General features: G+C 44.0%; 1 protein-coding gene across 2 annotated transcripts; it reads left to right on the forward strand.

Moving 5' to 3' along the window:
* The first annotated feature begins 768 nt into the window (after positions 1-768).
* pogza (pogo transposable element derived with ZNF domain a) lies at positions 769-15,146 on the forward strand. Of its 2 annotated transcripts, none has more exons than XM_061665407.1 (26): positions 769-899; positions 2,008-2,087; positions 2,178-2,281; positions 2,388-2,448; positions 3,468-3,593; positions 3,676-3,816; positions 4,514-4,590; positions 5,136-5,264; positions 5,350-5,609; positions 6,014-6,171; positions 6,252-6,352; positions 7,620-7,766; positions 7,885-8,019; positions 8,124-8,201; positions 8,289-8,380; positions 8,456-8,611; positions 8,729-8,788; positions 9,217-9,323; positions 10,014-10,065; positions 10,694-10,913; positions 11,108-11,347; positions 12,234-12,323; positions 13,103-13,405; positions 13,721-13,915; positions 14,056-14,186; positions 14,507-15,146. In XM_061665407.1, the coding sequence occupies exons 2-26, from the start codon at positions 2,024-2,026 to the stop codon at positions 14,769-14,771; spliced, it is 3,492 nt and encodes a 1,163-aa protein (XP_061521391.1). In that variant the 5' UTR covers positions 769-899; positions 2,008-2,023; the 3' UTR covers positions 14,772-15,146. The 2 variants fall into 2 exon arrangements, with proteins under 2 accessions (XP_061521391.1, XP_061521393.1); XM_061665409.1 differs by having other exon boundaries at positions 14,432-14,510.
* Positions 15,147-15,513: the final 367 nt, after the last annotated feature.

Consider the following 15,513-nt stretch of genomic DNA (forward strand, 5'->3'; position numbering starts at 1 on the left):
GCAAAACATCATTTGCTTAGACAGATTTCTCTGTGAACGGGGTGAAATTCTACAATTCTCCGTCTGAACAGCTGAAATGTATCACAAACTTCACTACTTTTGAGAAAGCCACCAAATCCTGGTTGCTTCAGCAACAGAGCTGCTCTTTTGCATTTTGTGTAACATTGTCACTGTTTTTATGTAGCTTTACTCTTTATATTGTATCCACTTTTTGTTTTTTCCCTTTTTAATCAACTGTTTTAGCTTTTAATTTTTACAAAAGCCCTTATAGCAAATTAGCATTCACTACAATTTTGCATGGAATATCTGTTCTCAAATGTTGTTGTTTTTTTTAAATGTCCCTTTAAAAAATGCGACAACGATAAGCTTTAAGGACTGCTTTAGCTGACAGAAACTGGACAAACGCACGTATTTTTTGTTTTTTTACTCGTACTTACGGTATAAATTAGAAATGTTATGATGCTAATCACGTAAATTGGACAACTGGGCAATGTAAAGTGAAGACGCTGACATTGTACACAAGCACACCTTTTTGACAATTGTACAAATGACAATATCAGATACTTAGTTGTTTTAATCGGTGGAAAGTGAAGTTTGTTTCAATCAATCGGGACGATGAGTTGAAAGTAGACTGGCGAGGAACTGTTAGCATAGCTTCAAAAGCTAGGTGTATCCCTCCGCCAGGCAGTGCGGCAAGCAACGTGAGGAGGAGGGGCGGAAGGATACACAGCAAACACCGGCCTTATCACGCCAAACGCAGCGTGACTGCGGCTAAGTGCTAGTTGCTAGTCAAAGAGCTGTTTCTTGCTTTTTTCGTGTGTGTGAAAAAGACACACTACTTTGTGGTTACAATTTCACTCAAATACGTCTTAATTCGAAACTTTAAAGGCGAAGAAAAGGTAAGAGAATGTATGTGTAACTTTTTAAAAAAAAACGTCATTTTGCAGAGTTTTTACAGCACTGGTGGATTTTAGCTGCCGGGCTAGCTCGTTAGCATGTAGCATCGGCAGGCTGAGGAGGGGGAGCACAGCGAGTGTCCCACGGCAATCCGCCCAGTTTACTTGCTGCCGCTCACCTTTCACTTTATCCCTTTGGAAAGTACAACAACGAACATTAAAACAATAACTTTCTCCACAGCGCGTTAGGGCAATGTTTAAAGACACGCCAGTGCTTAACTTTGTGTCATTTTTGTCCTCCTAGCCGTGCTAAGTGAATATTTTCAATTTCCTGTTTTATTACGTTGATTTAATGACAGTATTATTTTTAGGTGGATTAGTAAGTCAAATTCAACAGCAGCAACAATGAATCGATTTATATTTGCAATTATAACAATATTGGAACATGAGACGAATTTTATGAATTTACATTTCAGACCGGTGACGTCATCAATGGAGACATTAATGAGCTACATTGTTACCTGGACTAAAGAGTTTAATTCGTTGATTGCATATTAAAATGCCCCCCCCCCCCAAAAAAAAAAGAATGAAAGGAAAAAAGCCCTGTATTTTATAAAACATATACATTTAAAGAGAATATAAAGAAATAAACAGGTTTTATTACTGTATATTGGGACAAGCTTAGTTGCAACAACAGTTGCAGTGTTTCACGTGTGCCTTTAAGGGGCATGGCCTATTGAATGACATAAGAGTTTTGTCCTACTAGAGCTGCTAACGAGTATTCTCACTTTGTAATGTAATATTGTGTAATATTAAAGTAGGCTGTTGTGTATTGTGTAATATTAAAGTAGGCTATTGCCGTTCCATTCGGCAATATCGTTGTACCGATGGATTATTAGGTTGCTGAGTGACCATTACAAATAAATAAAGTGTTGAAATCCGATCTTTTTCACCCGATACCGATCGATTGGAAATGACATGATCGGCCCCGATTTCCGGATCGGATCGGGACAGTCCTACCTATTACGTATGATCGCACATGAAGTAACAATTTGCTGAGTTTACATGTTCTAATGAATCAATGGTGGAATTAATGCTGTCAATAATGGAGGTGATCCTGCGTGTCGATGGCCGCCTGTTCTGACGTGCTGATGGAATACGAAGGAGAGGAGGAGTCGCCGCACTATGAAGGTGAACTTTTCAAATCCGTCGACATTTGTGGAAATTAAATCAACGATATGGAATACATCAAGAGTATTTCATGTTTGGTTTGGGTTGAAGATGAGGACGATGAGGAAGAGAACCCCCTGCCTGCGAATGCCACCCACGTTCCCGTGCAGGCGGTCAGCAGCTGCAGCCCCCACGCACCCAACACCACACTGGAGGTAACACTAATTGCTATTATTAATAATGTTTGTAACTAACAAGGTTTGCCTTCATCGACTCACACTGCCATCTTGTCTTCTTGTAAACGTGTGTGTGGGTGTTTAGTCGTCGGGCGCTCGTCTCAGCTTCTTGGTGAACGGTCGCCGTGTCCCCCAGATGCCTGGAGGTCAGTGCACGTCAGTCGCATTTCTACGATGCTCGGATTTGTACCCGTTTGGAACAAAATCCTCACCCATAAGCGAGCTAATCCGCGTCGCGTTCGTGCTTTCCATTTTCAATTGGAAATCGAAAAGCAGTCAAACGAAAAAATGACTTGAGTTATTTGTTTTTGTAATAGAACTAAAACAAATGACAGATTTGTCATATTTCAAATTCAGCCTCAGATTAGAAATACAAAATGGGAAAACACACAGGACTGAATTTGGTTTGAATATTTCATTCAGAAGTTTGGTAATAAACATCAGTAAAGATATCTTAGCTTGTTAGCAACCACAATCGGTCCGGACCACGACCATGGGTCACATAAACAAGACCAATTTAATATTAGAATCGAACTGGGTGCTGTGGCCTGTTTTTCAATTTTGTATTTTTGATCAGAGAATTTTTAATGCCATTTTCTTCAGAGGCCGATGTTTTATTTATTTATTTTTTATTTTTTTTAAGTCACAGTTCCAAAACCACTAAGACTTTACACCAGCAAGATGAGCTGTTTTTGTTATTATTATTTTATTGTTTTCAGTATTGAGTCATCAGTGTAGGCAAAGTGACCCCAGCCCCTCTCACTGTTGCTGTGAGAAGTCAGTCAGCCCGAAGTCTCTTTCGGGATTTTTTTTCCGGTACTCGGATAGTTTTTTTCTTTATATTGGAAGAGGAAGGATATGCAAAACCTGGCTTACGAAGAGCGGTTGCCAAAGGAGGCAATGCTTCCAACACATTTACAAGAGCGCCACTCGTCACTCTCTGACAAATTGAAAGTAACGATTGCCAACTGAAAATGAAATAATGAGTGACAGATTCAAGAAATTGGAAGGAACTCCACTGGAATCAATCTTTTGCATTAAGGCCAATAACGGATGTGTAGATCATTAGTTTCCATTGTAACATTTTAACTAAAGGCTCGAAAGGTGAACACGAGTCAGTTGTGACCTTTTGAATTGATGTCCTGTGCAATGTAACATCCTACAGGGGGCAGTACAGAGCTGAAGCTGCAATTCCATCCTGGCGGCACATCCAGCGGCTTTGTCACGGTGACGACCTGCGCGGCTATTGTGCCGTCTCCTTCCTCGTCCGGCCACAGCCCCGTCATCACGGGTACGCCACACTCACCACTGGCATCACATCAGAGACAATATTCAACATTTATACCAAGTATTTGAACGAATGGTGTGTGCAGATGTGGTCTCGGGTCAAGCCGCTCACAAAGTTTTAAATGAGTACCAGATGAACGCCGATACCCAGAAGCCTCCACTTCATTCCTCAACGCCCAAGGCCCCTTGCAGACCTACAGTTGCAACTAAAAAATACATCCCCAAAGGTTTGCTTCAATCATTTATAACAATACCAGAACTCCTATTCTAACATCTAAGTCCAGGGCATGAAAACAAGCGCACCAACTGTAGTCTCTTCATTTTACATCACGCTGACTTGTACATATTAATTTATACACATTACCATTCAAAAGTTTGGGTCTCCCTTAGAAATGAAATAAATATTATTTTTTTTTACCACGTTAACTCATTCGCTGTCGTGGAGGTTTATATTTGTTAACTTAACTGGAATCCAACCGTTTACCGGGTCCGATGTATATATCCGTCTATTTTTGTTTTCCCTTTCAACAGGTAGTTACGGTAGAGGGTCTCACCCAGTTTGTTTGTGAAATTCAGGTTTGTAAACGGCTGTAATTACTAACAGATCCGTGTAGGTGGTGACGTTGCACCGCTTTGGATTTGAAATCAGCACGGCTTTTGAGTAGAATATAAAGATTAGGAGGTGAATCACAGCTTGTCACATTGATCGTGGGGGGGAGAAATACCAGCGCATTGGAAGTCAGACACGTTAAGGGACCTGATACTCCCAACAGATGATGTATATGTGTGGTATAAACGGAGTACATGTGTAGGTAGTAGAAATTGTCGCAATCGTGAGGAGAAAAAAAAGGACACAGTTCATGGAGTGAACAACGATGTTGTTGTTGTTTCACACTGATGGTGTGTTTGTGTGTGCGTGTGCAGGTCCTGCTCGTCCTTTCAAGTGTGGGGCGTGCGCATCGCAGTACAAGTTGATCTCAGAGCTGCGGGCATTCACTTGTGTAAGTTGAAGCTGAGAGCAGTGTGAAGACAACCGCTGTGTTGGGAATCACTCCAATCACTAATCACGACAGTATATTGTAGTGAGTCGGCCATTTTGTCGTGCTGTCGGAATGTGTACTGAGTATAATTTCTCCCAGATACTGTATAGTGCCGTCAATGTATCCCACAAAGCATATTGAAAAGTTGTGTAATTTTTTGGGGGGTTTGTCTTTGGAACAACCGAATGGCATCTCCATTTATTTCAATGGGGAATGATGATTTCAAACTCCTTTGAGATGCTAGCATGGTCACGGAACAAATTAATTTCATATCTCAAGGCACCACTGTATAGTGATTCAGGAGTAGGGAATAGCAGGAGATACTGTGTTGGTAACCATTCACTCATTCTCTAATCACTACAAAGGTATTTTTTGGGTGGAGCTATCCAGGTCTACTGGAAAAAGATCACTATAGAGTGATTACGGGTTAGGAAATGAGTGAATTCTTCCCGACCCAACTAAAATGAATGTAAAGCATGAGAATGACGTCACTTCCTCCTGACCAGCTGTGCAGTCCCGTCGTCACCGAGAGTGTGAATAAACTCAAGCTAATAAGGAAGAAGAAGAACATCAAGAAGCGCCTGAAGAACAAAGTGAAGCAAGGCGGCAAAGAGTCTGCAACCAGTGCGTCCACGGTGAGTGTCAAACGCCAGCAGCCTGTCAATCAAACCCGCACGACGACGGAGATCAGGTGACGTCTTTTCTCCCGCTTATCCTCAGCCTGTAGCCAACTCCTCCCTATGGCCGGCCGCTGCCGACGCCGCCCCCCCGTCCGAGCGCACGCCGGGGCCCGCGCGGCGCCCGAGCTCCCCCCAGCTCATCCAGCCCGAGCGCGGCAAGCTGGTCATCATGGTGGACGACTTCTACTACGGATGCGACCCGGGACGCGGTCTCGTAACTGACCATGTCAAGAACAACCAGGGACACGCTGGACCCTACCACTGCATACACTGTCCGGAGACCCTAATCAATAACATCAAGTGAGACCCCCAAACGAATCTTTTTAGGACCAATTACTGTATCAATTATTCCATCGATTAATCGGATAAAAAGGTATTTTGCATTTAAATGTATTGCAAAATATTATTGGGAGTTGCAACAATTAATTGATTATACAGTAAAATCAATCAACAATTATTTTGCTTATCGATTAATCGTTTAGACATTAACTTAAAATTGTCTGATTTCAAAGAATTTCAGCCTCTCAATAATAAGAATTCTCTGATTTCTGTAGTGCTCCGTGAAAGCAGACTGATTATCTTTTGTGTTGAATCGAAATTGATTTACGGAAGATTTGCGCATGCCCAAATGAAGGTCAGACTTTGCACATACACCCCCCCACCCCCACCCCCACCCCCACCCGATCTCCCACCTCCCACCCCAGGCTGATATCTCATATGAAGACGCACGCCGCCAAGATGGCTGAAGAGGACTGCCGCATGCACCGTGTGTCTGCTTGTCCTCACTGCTTCCGGCACTTCAGCTCTCCCTTCAGACTTCAGTGCCACGTGGAGGCTGTGCACATGCGGCCCGAGCCCACTGGTCAGTACCGCGAAGGGACACACACACACATACACACACAATGTCAGCGTGTAACAAACACACAATCCTTTGTGTTGCAGCCAAGTGCAAGATCTGTGAGCTGGATTTTGGCACAGAGCCCGTCTTCCTGCAGCACATGAAGATCATGCACGAAGCAGGAGAGATGCCCTACGTATGCCAGGTGGGATACGCACGCACACACACGTGCGGTAACTGCAGTTGCCACCATGGACCAAAAGCAAGCATCTTGAGAAGATTTATTTACTTTCTGTAAGCGTTCTGTAGTCTGTCAACTTTTTTGTTGTTGGTTTTTGTGTTCAGTACATGTGCAAAATATCTTACAGTGTTATGTTTCACCCCCCCACATACTTTAAACACATGTAAATGTATTTAAAAACGTTCTTGTATTGCCTCGCTGTGGCAACCCCCGATGGGACAAGCCAAAAGTCGCAACAACATCTGTATTCAGAAGCGGTGTGTGCTGTAAATTCCACGTGATGGCAGTAATGTCTAAGGAATGGAGTTCCACAGTCGGTTACTTTGGAGTGTGCACACCAACTTGTTTTGCATTCTCAATACAACGATCGTGTAACTCCGTCCTTCGCAAAGCTGCTAGCTGTGCAGGTAGCCACCATCAACGTGCTCATGTAGACGACGGATGCAAGCTTTTCAGGTGGCTACATTCAACATACATATGGAGGAGTTTTCTTTTCTGAATGCTCAGGATCTTCCTCACTACCAAATGCCCCCCCCCCCCCCCCCCAAAGATACAGGATGCTTGGGGGATTTCATAAAAGCAAACTAGAAGTGTTCTATCCGAGAGTGGACGACTGCGACGTTACCAGCTGCCAGTCAGAACCCAAGAGACTGAGGGAAAAAAAACAAAACCAAAAAAAAAAACAAGAGACTGTAAATCTATCAAGACTTCTTCATTTTCCTTTATACATTTTATCCTTATATTGCATAGACTCAATATTTGTTTTCCATACTGTAGTGTCCAGCACTTTAAAAAAAAAAAAATTGTAAAACGCTGTAAAAAACAAGAAACAATCGCTGTGGAGGTAGGTGTGTTCCAGAAAAAAATCTTTGGTGAACCGCGATATAGCAGGGGTTCACTGGAATAGTGGTAACCATTTTTGTGCAATTTTCTGATAAAGATGGAATGAGCACTTCAAATGCCTCTAAAATCCCCTGTAACTAATACACTCAGGAACGAAATATTTGATTACTAAAGTACATGAACTATTCTCGTGTACACTTCTCTCGTCACCAATAGTGTTCCATTTGCGCTATTTCAGTTTTTAAGACACGACGCGCGGTTTGAAACATGACTGTCATTTTCACACGTCAACTTGGATAACTCGTACTCCGATTGAAGTGGGCATTCCAACCAGACTCAGCATTTTTGACAAATCGTGTCACGTTGCTAGTAATAGTGTGTGTTGCAGGTGTGTGACTTTAGGTCGTCGTTCTACTCGGACGTGTGGAGTCACTTTGAGGAGCTTCACGGCAACACCAAGAACCTGCTGTGTCCTTACTGTCTGAAGGTCCTACGCAGCAGCTCCTGCTTCATGCAGCACTTTGCTAAGCATCAGGTGACTCACACACACACACACACACACACACACACGCATACTGTGTTGTATACGTTTAATAACTTCATGAACGATGTTGAGTTCAACAATTTGTGTGCATGTGTGTGCGCGTTTCCAGAGAAAATTTGTGTTTAGCTGCAAGAAGTGTCGCCTTCACTTCCTGTGTGTCAAAGAGCGCCAGCAGCACTACAATCTGCACCACGGAACCCACATCATGCCCGTGCAAGTCACTGGACTTAAACCAGGGACCAGGGTACTCCTGCTTCTCCTTGTGCCACCACCCAAGATGTTGTCATATGATGATTTTTTATTTATTTTTTTACGCTCAGAAATGTCCCTGTGTGTGTGTGTGTGTAGGTGTCTGTCAGGACGTACTCAGTGGGTGCAGGAGCCAAGTGTGAGGATGTTACATTTCGAGCAGTGGCTGCGTGTAAGGTCTGTGAAGATATTTATCGTATACTACTTACCGTTTGAACAAATATGACAAAACGTTTTTTTGGGGGGTGTTTTTCTGTGCTCCAGGTGGTCGATGTTGAGGAGGCACCGCCCCCGCCGGAAGTTCCCAAGAAGAAACCGAGGGAGAGTTTAGCTCACCTGGTGTCAAACCTCAACAGGTACACACACACACACACACTCACACACTTGACATGTGATTCATGTTATGTCTATTTTTCATTCACATTCCTCAGCAAAGAAGAGGAAGACGTGTCCCATCCTTCACGTCGCTGTGTGGAGTGCCTGAAGTCGATCCCGAAGTTGAGCGCTCACTTCCCGTCTCGAGTGCACTGCTCGCTGTGCCCGTTTGCCACGTGCTGCTCCGCCGCCTACGCCAATCACATGATCAAGTCAGCAGTCAATCAAGTGAAATTGAACAGTTTCCCGCGACACACCTGATGAGCTCTCACGGCACGCTAGTGTGCTTGCTTAGGTCTCTCTCTGGTCTGATCCTCATGTCCCCGCAGAGAGCACACTGTCATCAAGAAGAAGCCCGACTACCCCAGCATGTTCCAGTCACACACACGGTGAGGCAGACAGCGGCATCTCATTACTTACACGTTTCACCAACCGATTCAAACAGTTCCAAATTGTACATATTCCAGAAATTCAGAAGAGGGGGTGGCGTTATTTTTCTCATTCCAAAAATTCCCACGTTTCCCATGACACCCAAAGGTCCCCATTCATTTCCAATACGATGAAAAAGAGTCCCATATCATTACCATTTCCGATTCCAAATGTTTCGTCACATTCAAATCACCCTGGGAATGTTTTTCAACATTCAAATCAATCCTACATTACAAAAATTCCACATTTTTCCACAATTCGCATACTCTGACATTGTCTAAATCAGTTATTCTCAAGGTCGCGACCAAAAGTGAGTCGCGGACACACTTTAGATGGTTTTCAGACAGCTACAAAAAACTGTGTGTGTGTGTGTATATGTGTGTGTCAGGCTACAGGAGAAGCTGAGCTGCACTTCGTGTTCATTTTGCACCGACGTAGGAGACAAGATGGCCACTCACCTGACCGAGCAACCGGGACACATGTGCATCACGTCTGGTAATACTACATGTTCTACTTGAAAGCACTATAAAATAGAAATATTTCACATTTTAAATATTAAATAATATTAATTAATTCAAATGAATATAAAAGACAATGTAAATAAATAAAACTGGTTCTATAAAGTGTGATTAAGCCGAAAGTTAATTCAAGTTAAGGTTCACAGTTAGCTCACGACAGTAGTTCTAGTACACTCACCTGTTATTAATGTTTAAGATAATACTTAATACCATTTCAGTGTGAATTTATAATTTTGTGAAAATGTTGGACTTGACTCTTTTCTTTTTGTTCTACTTATGTACTTTCTTTGAGTTGTCTGGTTTTGCGACGAAAGAAATAACCAAAGACCTACTTGAAAGACCGTTTCAATAAAAAATGTAAAAAGGATTTTGGCAGACATATCCAAATTAGCCTCCGATTTAAAATAAAAATTATTAACTTTAGCCTGAAACCAGAAACTTAAAAAAAAAAACATTTTACGCATTTCACAAAACATGGAGATGTCTGCTTTTACATTTAAACTCTTCAAGTTATTGAAGGACAATTGATAATGTGACTGCTCCGACCGGGCAGTATAGTTTGCTCACAAAAAACGAGCAAATGTTTGGAGGCCATTCTAGAAGACGGGCTGTCAGAATCCGTGCGACGCTCGTGAGGTGTCGTTGACATGCTGTTGTGATGTTTCAGATGCCTTCGAGACCGTTTTAAGCGACACGGAACCAGCGTGCAACTCTAACAGGTAGATCCTCCTTCTCCCTCCCGATGTAACTTCCTATCTATAATCATCATCACACTTGACCAGCATCTTGTGCTGGGAGATTAATCGACTTTATCGATTAATTTGAGTTTGTCATGACCATCTTTTTTTTTTTTTTTTTTTTTTTTTTTTAACGTTTCCGTACTTCATAGCATGCTGACATGTACTGCTTACAATTAACATGGCTGCAAGCAGAAAGGCGCTAATTTACAAAAGTATAGCCAGTGTTGCTAACTTTGCGACTTCTGCAACCCCTCTAGTGACTTTTTTTATTAAGGAAAAAAACCCAACAACTAGCAACCTTAATTCCCCCAAAACAGACATAATGAGCGGAATATACGTTCTCCAAATATTGGAAAGTTTTGAGCCCGAGGTACGAGCTTCCCAGCCGTAACTCTCCTTGGCTCACCTGTACAACTCTATATGCAAAAGGATTTGCGAAAGAGCTGGAGACGGTACAACGCCGCTCTTCGATAGATAGCTCATTTTATGATGTGACATTTATGAATATAATTCATTTTTTTATATAAACTCATTCACTGCCAACTTTTCAAATTGGAGTTCCTCAGTTCAAAGGATTCAAGTCTGATTTTTGGCCCGTGTCTCCCAGCCCTACCGTCAAGAAAGTTATCTTTCGTTGCCCCGCCCGTCTCCGTGTGTCGACGTCATCGGCAGTTGAAGGAGGAGCGTTCATCCCCATCCGCCTGGTTGCACCTCGCCAGCCCTCCAGCCGGCTGTCAGTCAAAGCGCTCTCCTCCCCCTGCGACCTATCCTCTCCGGCCGCCATGACCATCAAGTTCCTGAAGCCCCGCCCACCAACGCCTGAAGAGGTGAGACAGACGGAAGATGTCAATTCACGGCGTTTCTCTCGCTCTCCCGCCCTCTTTCTCTCTTTAACTCCATCGCTATTTCTCTCTCTAACTCTATCTCCAGGTATCGCCAGCTCTCTAACTCTATTTCTCTGTTGCTAATTACGGTACTGTAAATATCAGTAGGATGGCGGACTGTTGTTCTTCTATCACAGCTGGCTCCTCCTCCTCCTCCTCTTCCTGCTCCTCCTCCCCATCCGCAACAAAACAACGACCTGCTGGCAGAGTGGGAGTGGCGCGTGGCAACGTGGGTGCTGATCCGTCATGAGCAGCAGCTGCGCGTCAGCAAGGACGTCCTACTGCGGACCGGCGCCTGCGTGCTGCCCGAGAGCAGCCGCGAGGCCGAGCGCTACCGTCGCGCCGTCGAACTCATGTGCCGACACCTGCAGCCGGAGGTGTGTAGTAACGCGCTACATTTACTCCCGTTACATTTACTCAAGTAACATTTTCGATAAACTGTACTTGTCAGAATACTTTAAATGCACTGTAATTTTTACTTGACTATTTATGTGAAGAAGGATCAATACTTTTACTCCGTTACAATGATCGACATACCGTTCGCTACATTTATTTGTCCATTCATGCGTGTGCACATCTATTCTTAGACTCCATTTTCGACTTCCGCATAGGGCCCCCGTTGTGCCAATCAAACGTGAACACTAATGTCATTTGTCTCCAATTCACCAATCAGACAACAAAAGGCCGTCACATGACCGCGCACGTAGCCTTAGCGAGCCAATCAAAATGACTCATTTTGGGGAGGGGGGGGGGGGCACACAGCCGCGCAAGTGTGTTTATAGACCAGAAAACAGCAGCTTTGTCATGGAGCTCTTAAATTGTGACTTCCCAAACTTGGACATTTCAGCCCACTTATAACTTGAGAAAACACCTTGCAGTAAGGTGCAGATGTTTTTGCTGTTGGTTTGGCAGTGGATGCGGCAAAATTAGCACACACACACAATCACTAAGTCCGGTCAGCAAACAGCTTCTTCATGAAGTCATTTAAGTGAATAAAGCAAATAAAGTTTCTGTAGGGCCCAAAGCATGTGTTGTTGGTTTTTTGGCAGTTAAAATTTAAAGTGGTGGCAGTTGTGTGTCGACTCAATCACAAGTTACTCACAAATTACTCTTTACTTGAGTAGTTTTTTCATTGAGTACTTTCTGACTCAAGTAAATACTTGGATGATGACTTTTTACTTTGCCTTGAGTCATATTATTCTAAAGTAACAGTACTCTTACTTGAGTACAATATTTGGCTACTCTACCCACCTCTACTTGCAGCCCAGCGACAATAACGGACGCCTGCCCGAGAAAGTCATGGACATGGTCATGGAGAAGAGCACCGCCGTCATTCTCTCGTTGTGCTCGCAAGTGAGTCGTCACTTAAATTACACACAATACAAACTAATGAGGTCACTGCAATTCGAGTAAATACTTTACAGTGGTGCCTTGGCTTATGAGTGCCCCAACTTAACAGTTTTTCAAGTTACAAACCGTTGCTAAGTTGAATTATTATTATTTTTTTATGCTTTGCGTTGCGAGCCAAAATCGGAGTTAGGAGCAAGCTTCAGACACGCCGCCACTTTACAAGATGTCGGCAAAGCACACTTTTATCTAAATAGAACTCCTCAACTCACTCCAACATAGTTTCATGTTAGCAAGATAGCGGCAAAGCACTGCATTTTTCTCTAAATGAAGCTCTCAACTCTGTTCAACATAGTTTCTTGTCACCAAGATGGCGGCAAATCACTATTTTTATCCAACTGAAACTCCTCAGCTCGCACCAACATACTTCCTTGTGACCAATATGACATCAAATCACTGCTTTTGTCGAAATGAAACTCCTCAACTCGCTCTAACACCAAGATAACCAGCCCCTGATGTCACTCACTTGGCCATGCCCCTCAAAAGACACATATCCAACATATGAATACAAATGTGGAGTAATTACAAAAAAACGAGTTTGATTCTTTCCAATATCTTTTGAGAACCTTTTTTTCCCCCTAATTAATGACAGCTCGTAAGTCAAAAACCTCCTAAGGCGGGCCACTCGTAAGACGCAGAGTAGTTGCTGCGATCTTTTGCCGATGTCTTTTTTTGTTGACTAATCGTGTTGCCCTCGACAAACTGATCGGCCAATCGCCCATCAGATCCAGAGCGCGGCTCTCCGCCCTCGATGCGTGGGCTTCATGGATGAGCTGTCCATCTTCGTGGACGCCGACCTGTTCTCCAGCCAGAAAGCGTCAGCCTTCCAGCTGATGGGTTCTCCCACGCAGACCCCGCTCTTCGACGTGGTTCTGTCGGCGCTGTCGGACGGAACATTCCTCCCGCCTGTGCTCTTTTTCCGCGGATCGCCGGTGCGCGTTCCCGCCGGGTTCCCCAACAACGTGCTGCTAGAGGCCCGCCACGACGGCTTCAGCGACAGCCGGCGGCTATTCACGTGGACGCACAAGGTATGACCACGTTTGTTTGTTTGTTTGTTTGTTTGTTTGATGGCAGCACAGTGGGTGAGTGGTTAGCAGCGCCTCTGCCTCGCCCTTCCTGCGCAGACGTTGCATGATCTCCCTGTGATCAAGTGGGTTTTTGGTCCCACATTTCAAAAGTATGCTTCTTGGGTGAATTGAAAACTTTAGATCAGGGATTTTCCACTGAGGATGACATAAAAAATTAAATGGAAGAGGGAGGTCACTTTATTCATGTAGCACCTGCCACTGAGTATAAGTGCTGGATGAACTTTTTGTGATGTCACAACCTGCCCCTTTTTGCAGGTGTGGTGCCCCCACGTGGTGCCGTACGGCAAGTCCCTGCTGATGGTGGACGTCCATCGGGGTCACACCACGGACGAGTTCAAGTTCTATCTGAGCTCCGCCTCCACGGACGCCATCTTCATTCCCGCCGGATGCAGCTGCCGCCTGCAGCCGCTAGACGTCTGCGTCAAGCCTGTTCTCCACAAATTCCTGCAGGTAGATACCGGATTTTGTGTGGGGTGGAAAAAGTTATTTAAACAGTCATTTTAAGGCCTATATCAGCCATCCCTACCTCGTGTGAGGAATAAACATGAAGGTGAAAGTTGACTCTTGTCTTCTGCTTGTGTGGGAGAAAGGTTCGTTGGAACCATCTGGTGCAGCACGGGGGTCTGGACGGTCTGGGTCTGGACCAGCTGGCTCTGATGTTGGCCTGCTGGCTCAGTGAGGTGTCGTCCACGCTGACTTCAGACGTCAACATCTTGAGAAGGTTTGGAGACTTTGTGTTGCTGCTTTCATCTCATTTTGGACTTTCTTTTCGGGTTGCAACAATACATGTATCTGCATCTAACTGCTCGATACATTGGTCAATTCTTTAACAACGAGACTTAGGCTGAAGTTTACTCTAAAACTAAACGTCAAACAAAGAGAATTGCATCTTACATTTTGTTTTTTGGGTGGGAGGGGAAGGGGGGTGCTGAAATGGATTAATGTAATTCCCATTCATTTCTATAGGGAATGACGGTTCGAGATACACGTATTCTGACCTATGTCCTAGTGACAATGTTGCTATGGCAACTGTCCCATCAGGTCGTTTGCGGCAGTATGTCACCTGCAGAAGGAGCAGAAGGACGCCGACCAGATAATCCAAACGCTGGTCAACAAGCTGAATATACCTCTGGAGCTCCCCAAACCTCTTCTTTGTCTGGACCCTGACCCTAAACCCGATCCACGTCCCGATCCTCCTGGTCCTCCTCCCGCTAGGGAAATTCAGCTTCTACTGGTGCTGCACAAAGAGCACCAGGAGAAAATCGACTTGACCGGCGAGGAAGGCGAGCACCCGATGACGTCGTAACGTGTTTGGACATCACTAAATAACCACTGCGCCAACATCTCCATACAGTGATAATGGCGAATGATCCCGAACACAGTCACTCATTCCCTACTTCCAAATCACTACATAGTGGAATATAGTTGACTGTGGGGCTGAAACGATTACTCAAGTACTCTGTAATCACGTCATAAGGATTTTTTTGGTGGAAGCTTTCGGGAGCTATCTTGGTCCACTGTGGATACAGTGAGTCGGGAATGAGTGGATCATTCCCAGCACAGCCTTTGTGAATTTGGCGGCACCCAGTGGTCTGATGCAATATTTACACCCTGTTACTGTTCACTTGAGAACTTAAAATTTGTTCCCTCAATTCTGAGAATTATTAAAATATATTTTTGTCTCTGCTCAAGTTGACTTTTATAGTCTATCCATCTTCTTTCGTTTATTCAGATTTCTTTCAAAATGTTTGCGTTCATTATTCTTTTTTTAAATTCATTCATTTATTTTCTATTTTTTTTGTCCTTGTCTGGCTGTTAGGTCAAACAGAAAGCAATATCTGTATCCCTTTTATGCCAGAACAGATTAACCGTTTTTTTGTTTTTTTTTAAATAAAATCCGTTAATTAAAATAGGGCGGCACGGTGGATGACTCACAGTTCTGAGGACCCGGGTTCAATCCCTGGCCCCGCCTGTGTGGAGTTTGCATGGTCTCCCCGTGCCTCTGTGGGTTTTCTCCGGGCACTCCGGTTTCCTCCCACATCCCAAAA

Source organism: Phycodurus eques, chromosome 20 (genome assembly GCF_024500275.1).
Source record: "Phycodurus eques isolate BA_2022a chromosome 20, UOR_Pequ_1.1, whole genome shotgun sequence".
NCBI lineage: Eukaryota > Metazoa > Chordata > Actinopteri > Syngnathiformes > Syngnathidae > Phycodurus > Phycodurus eques.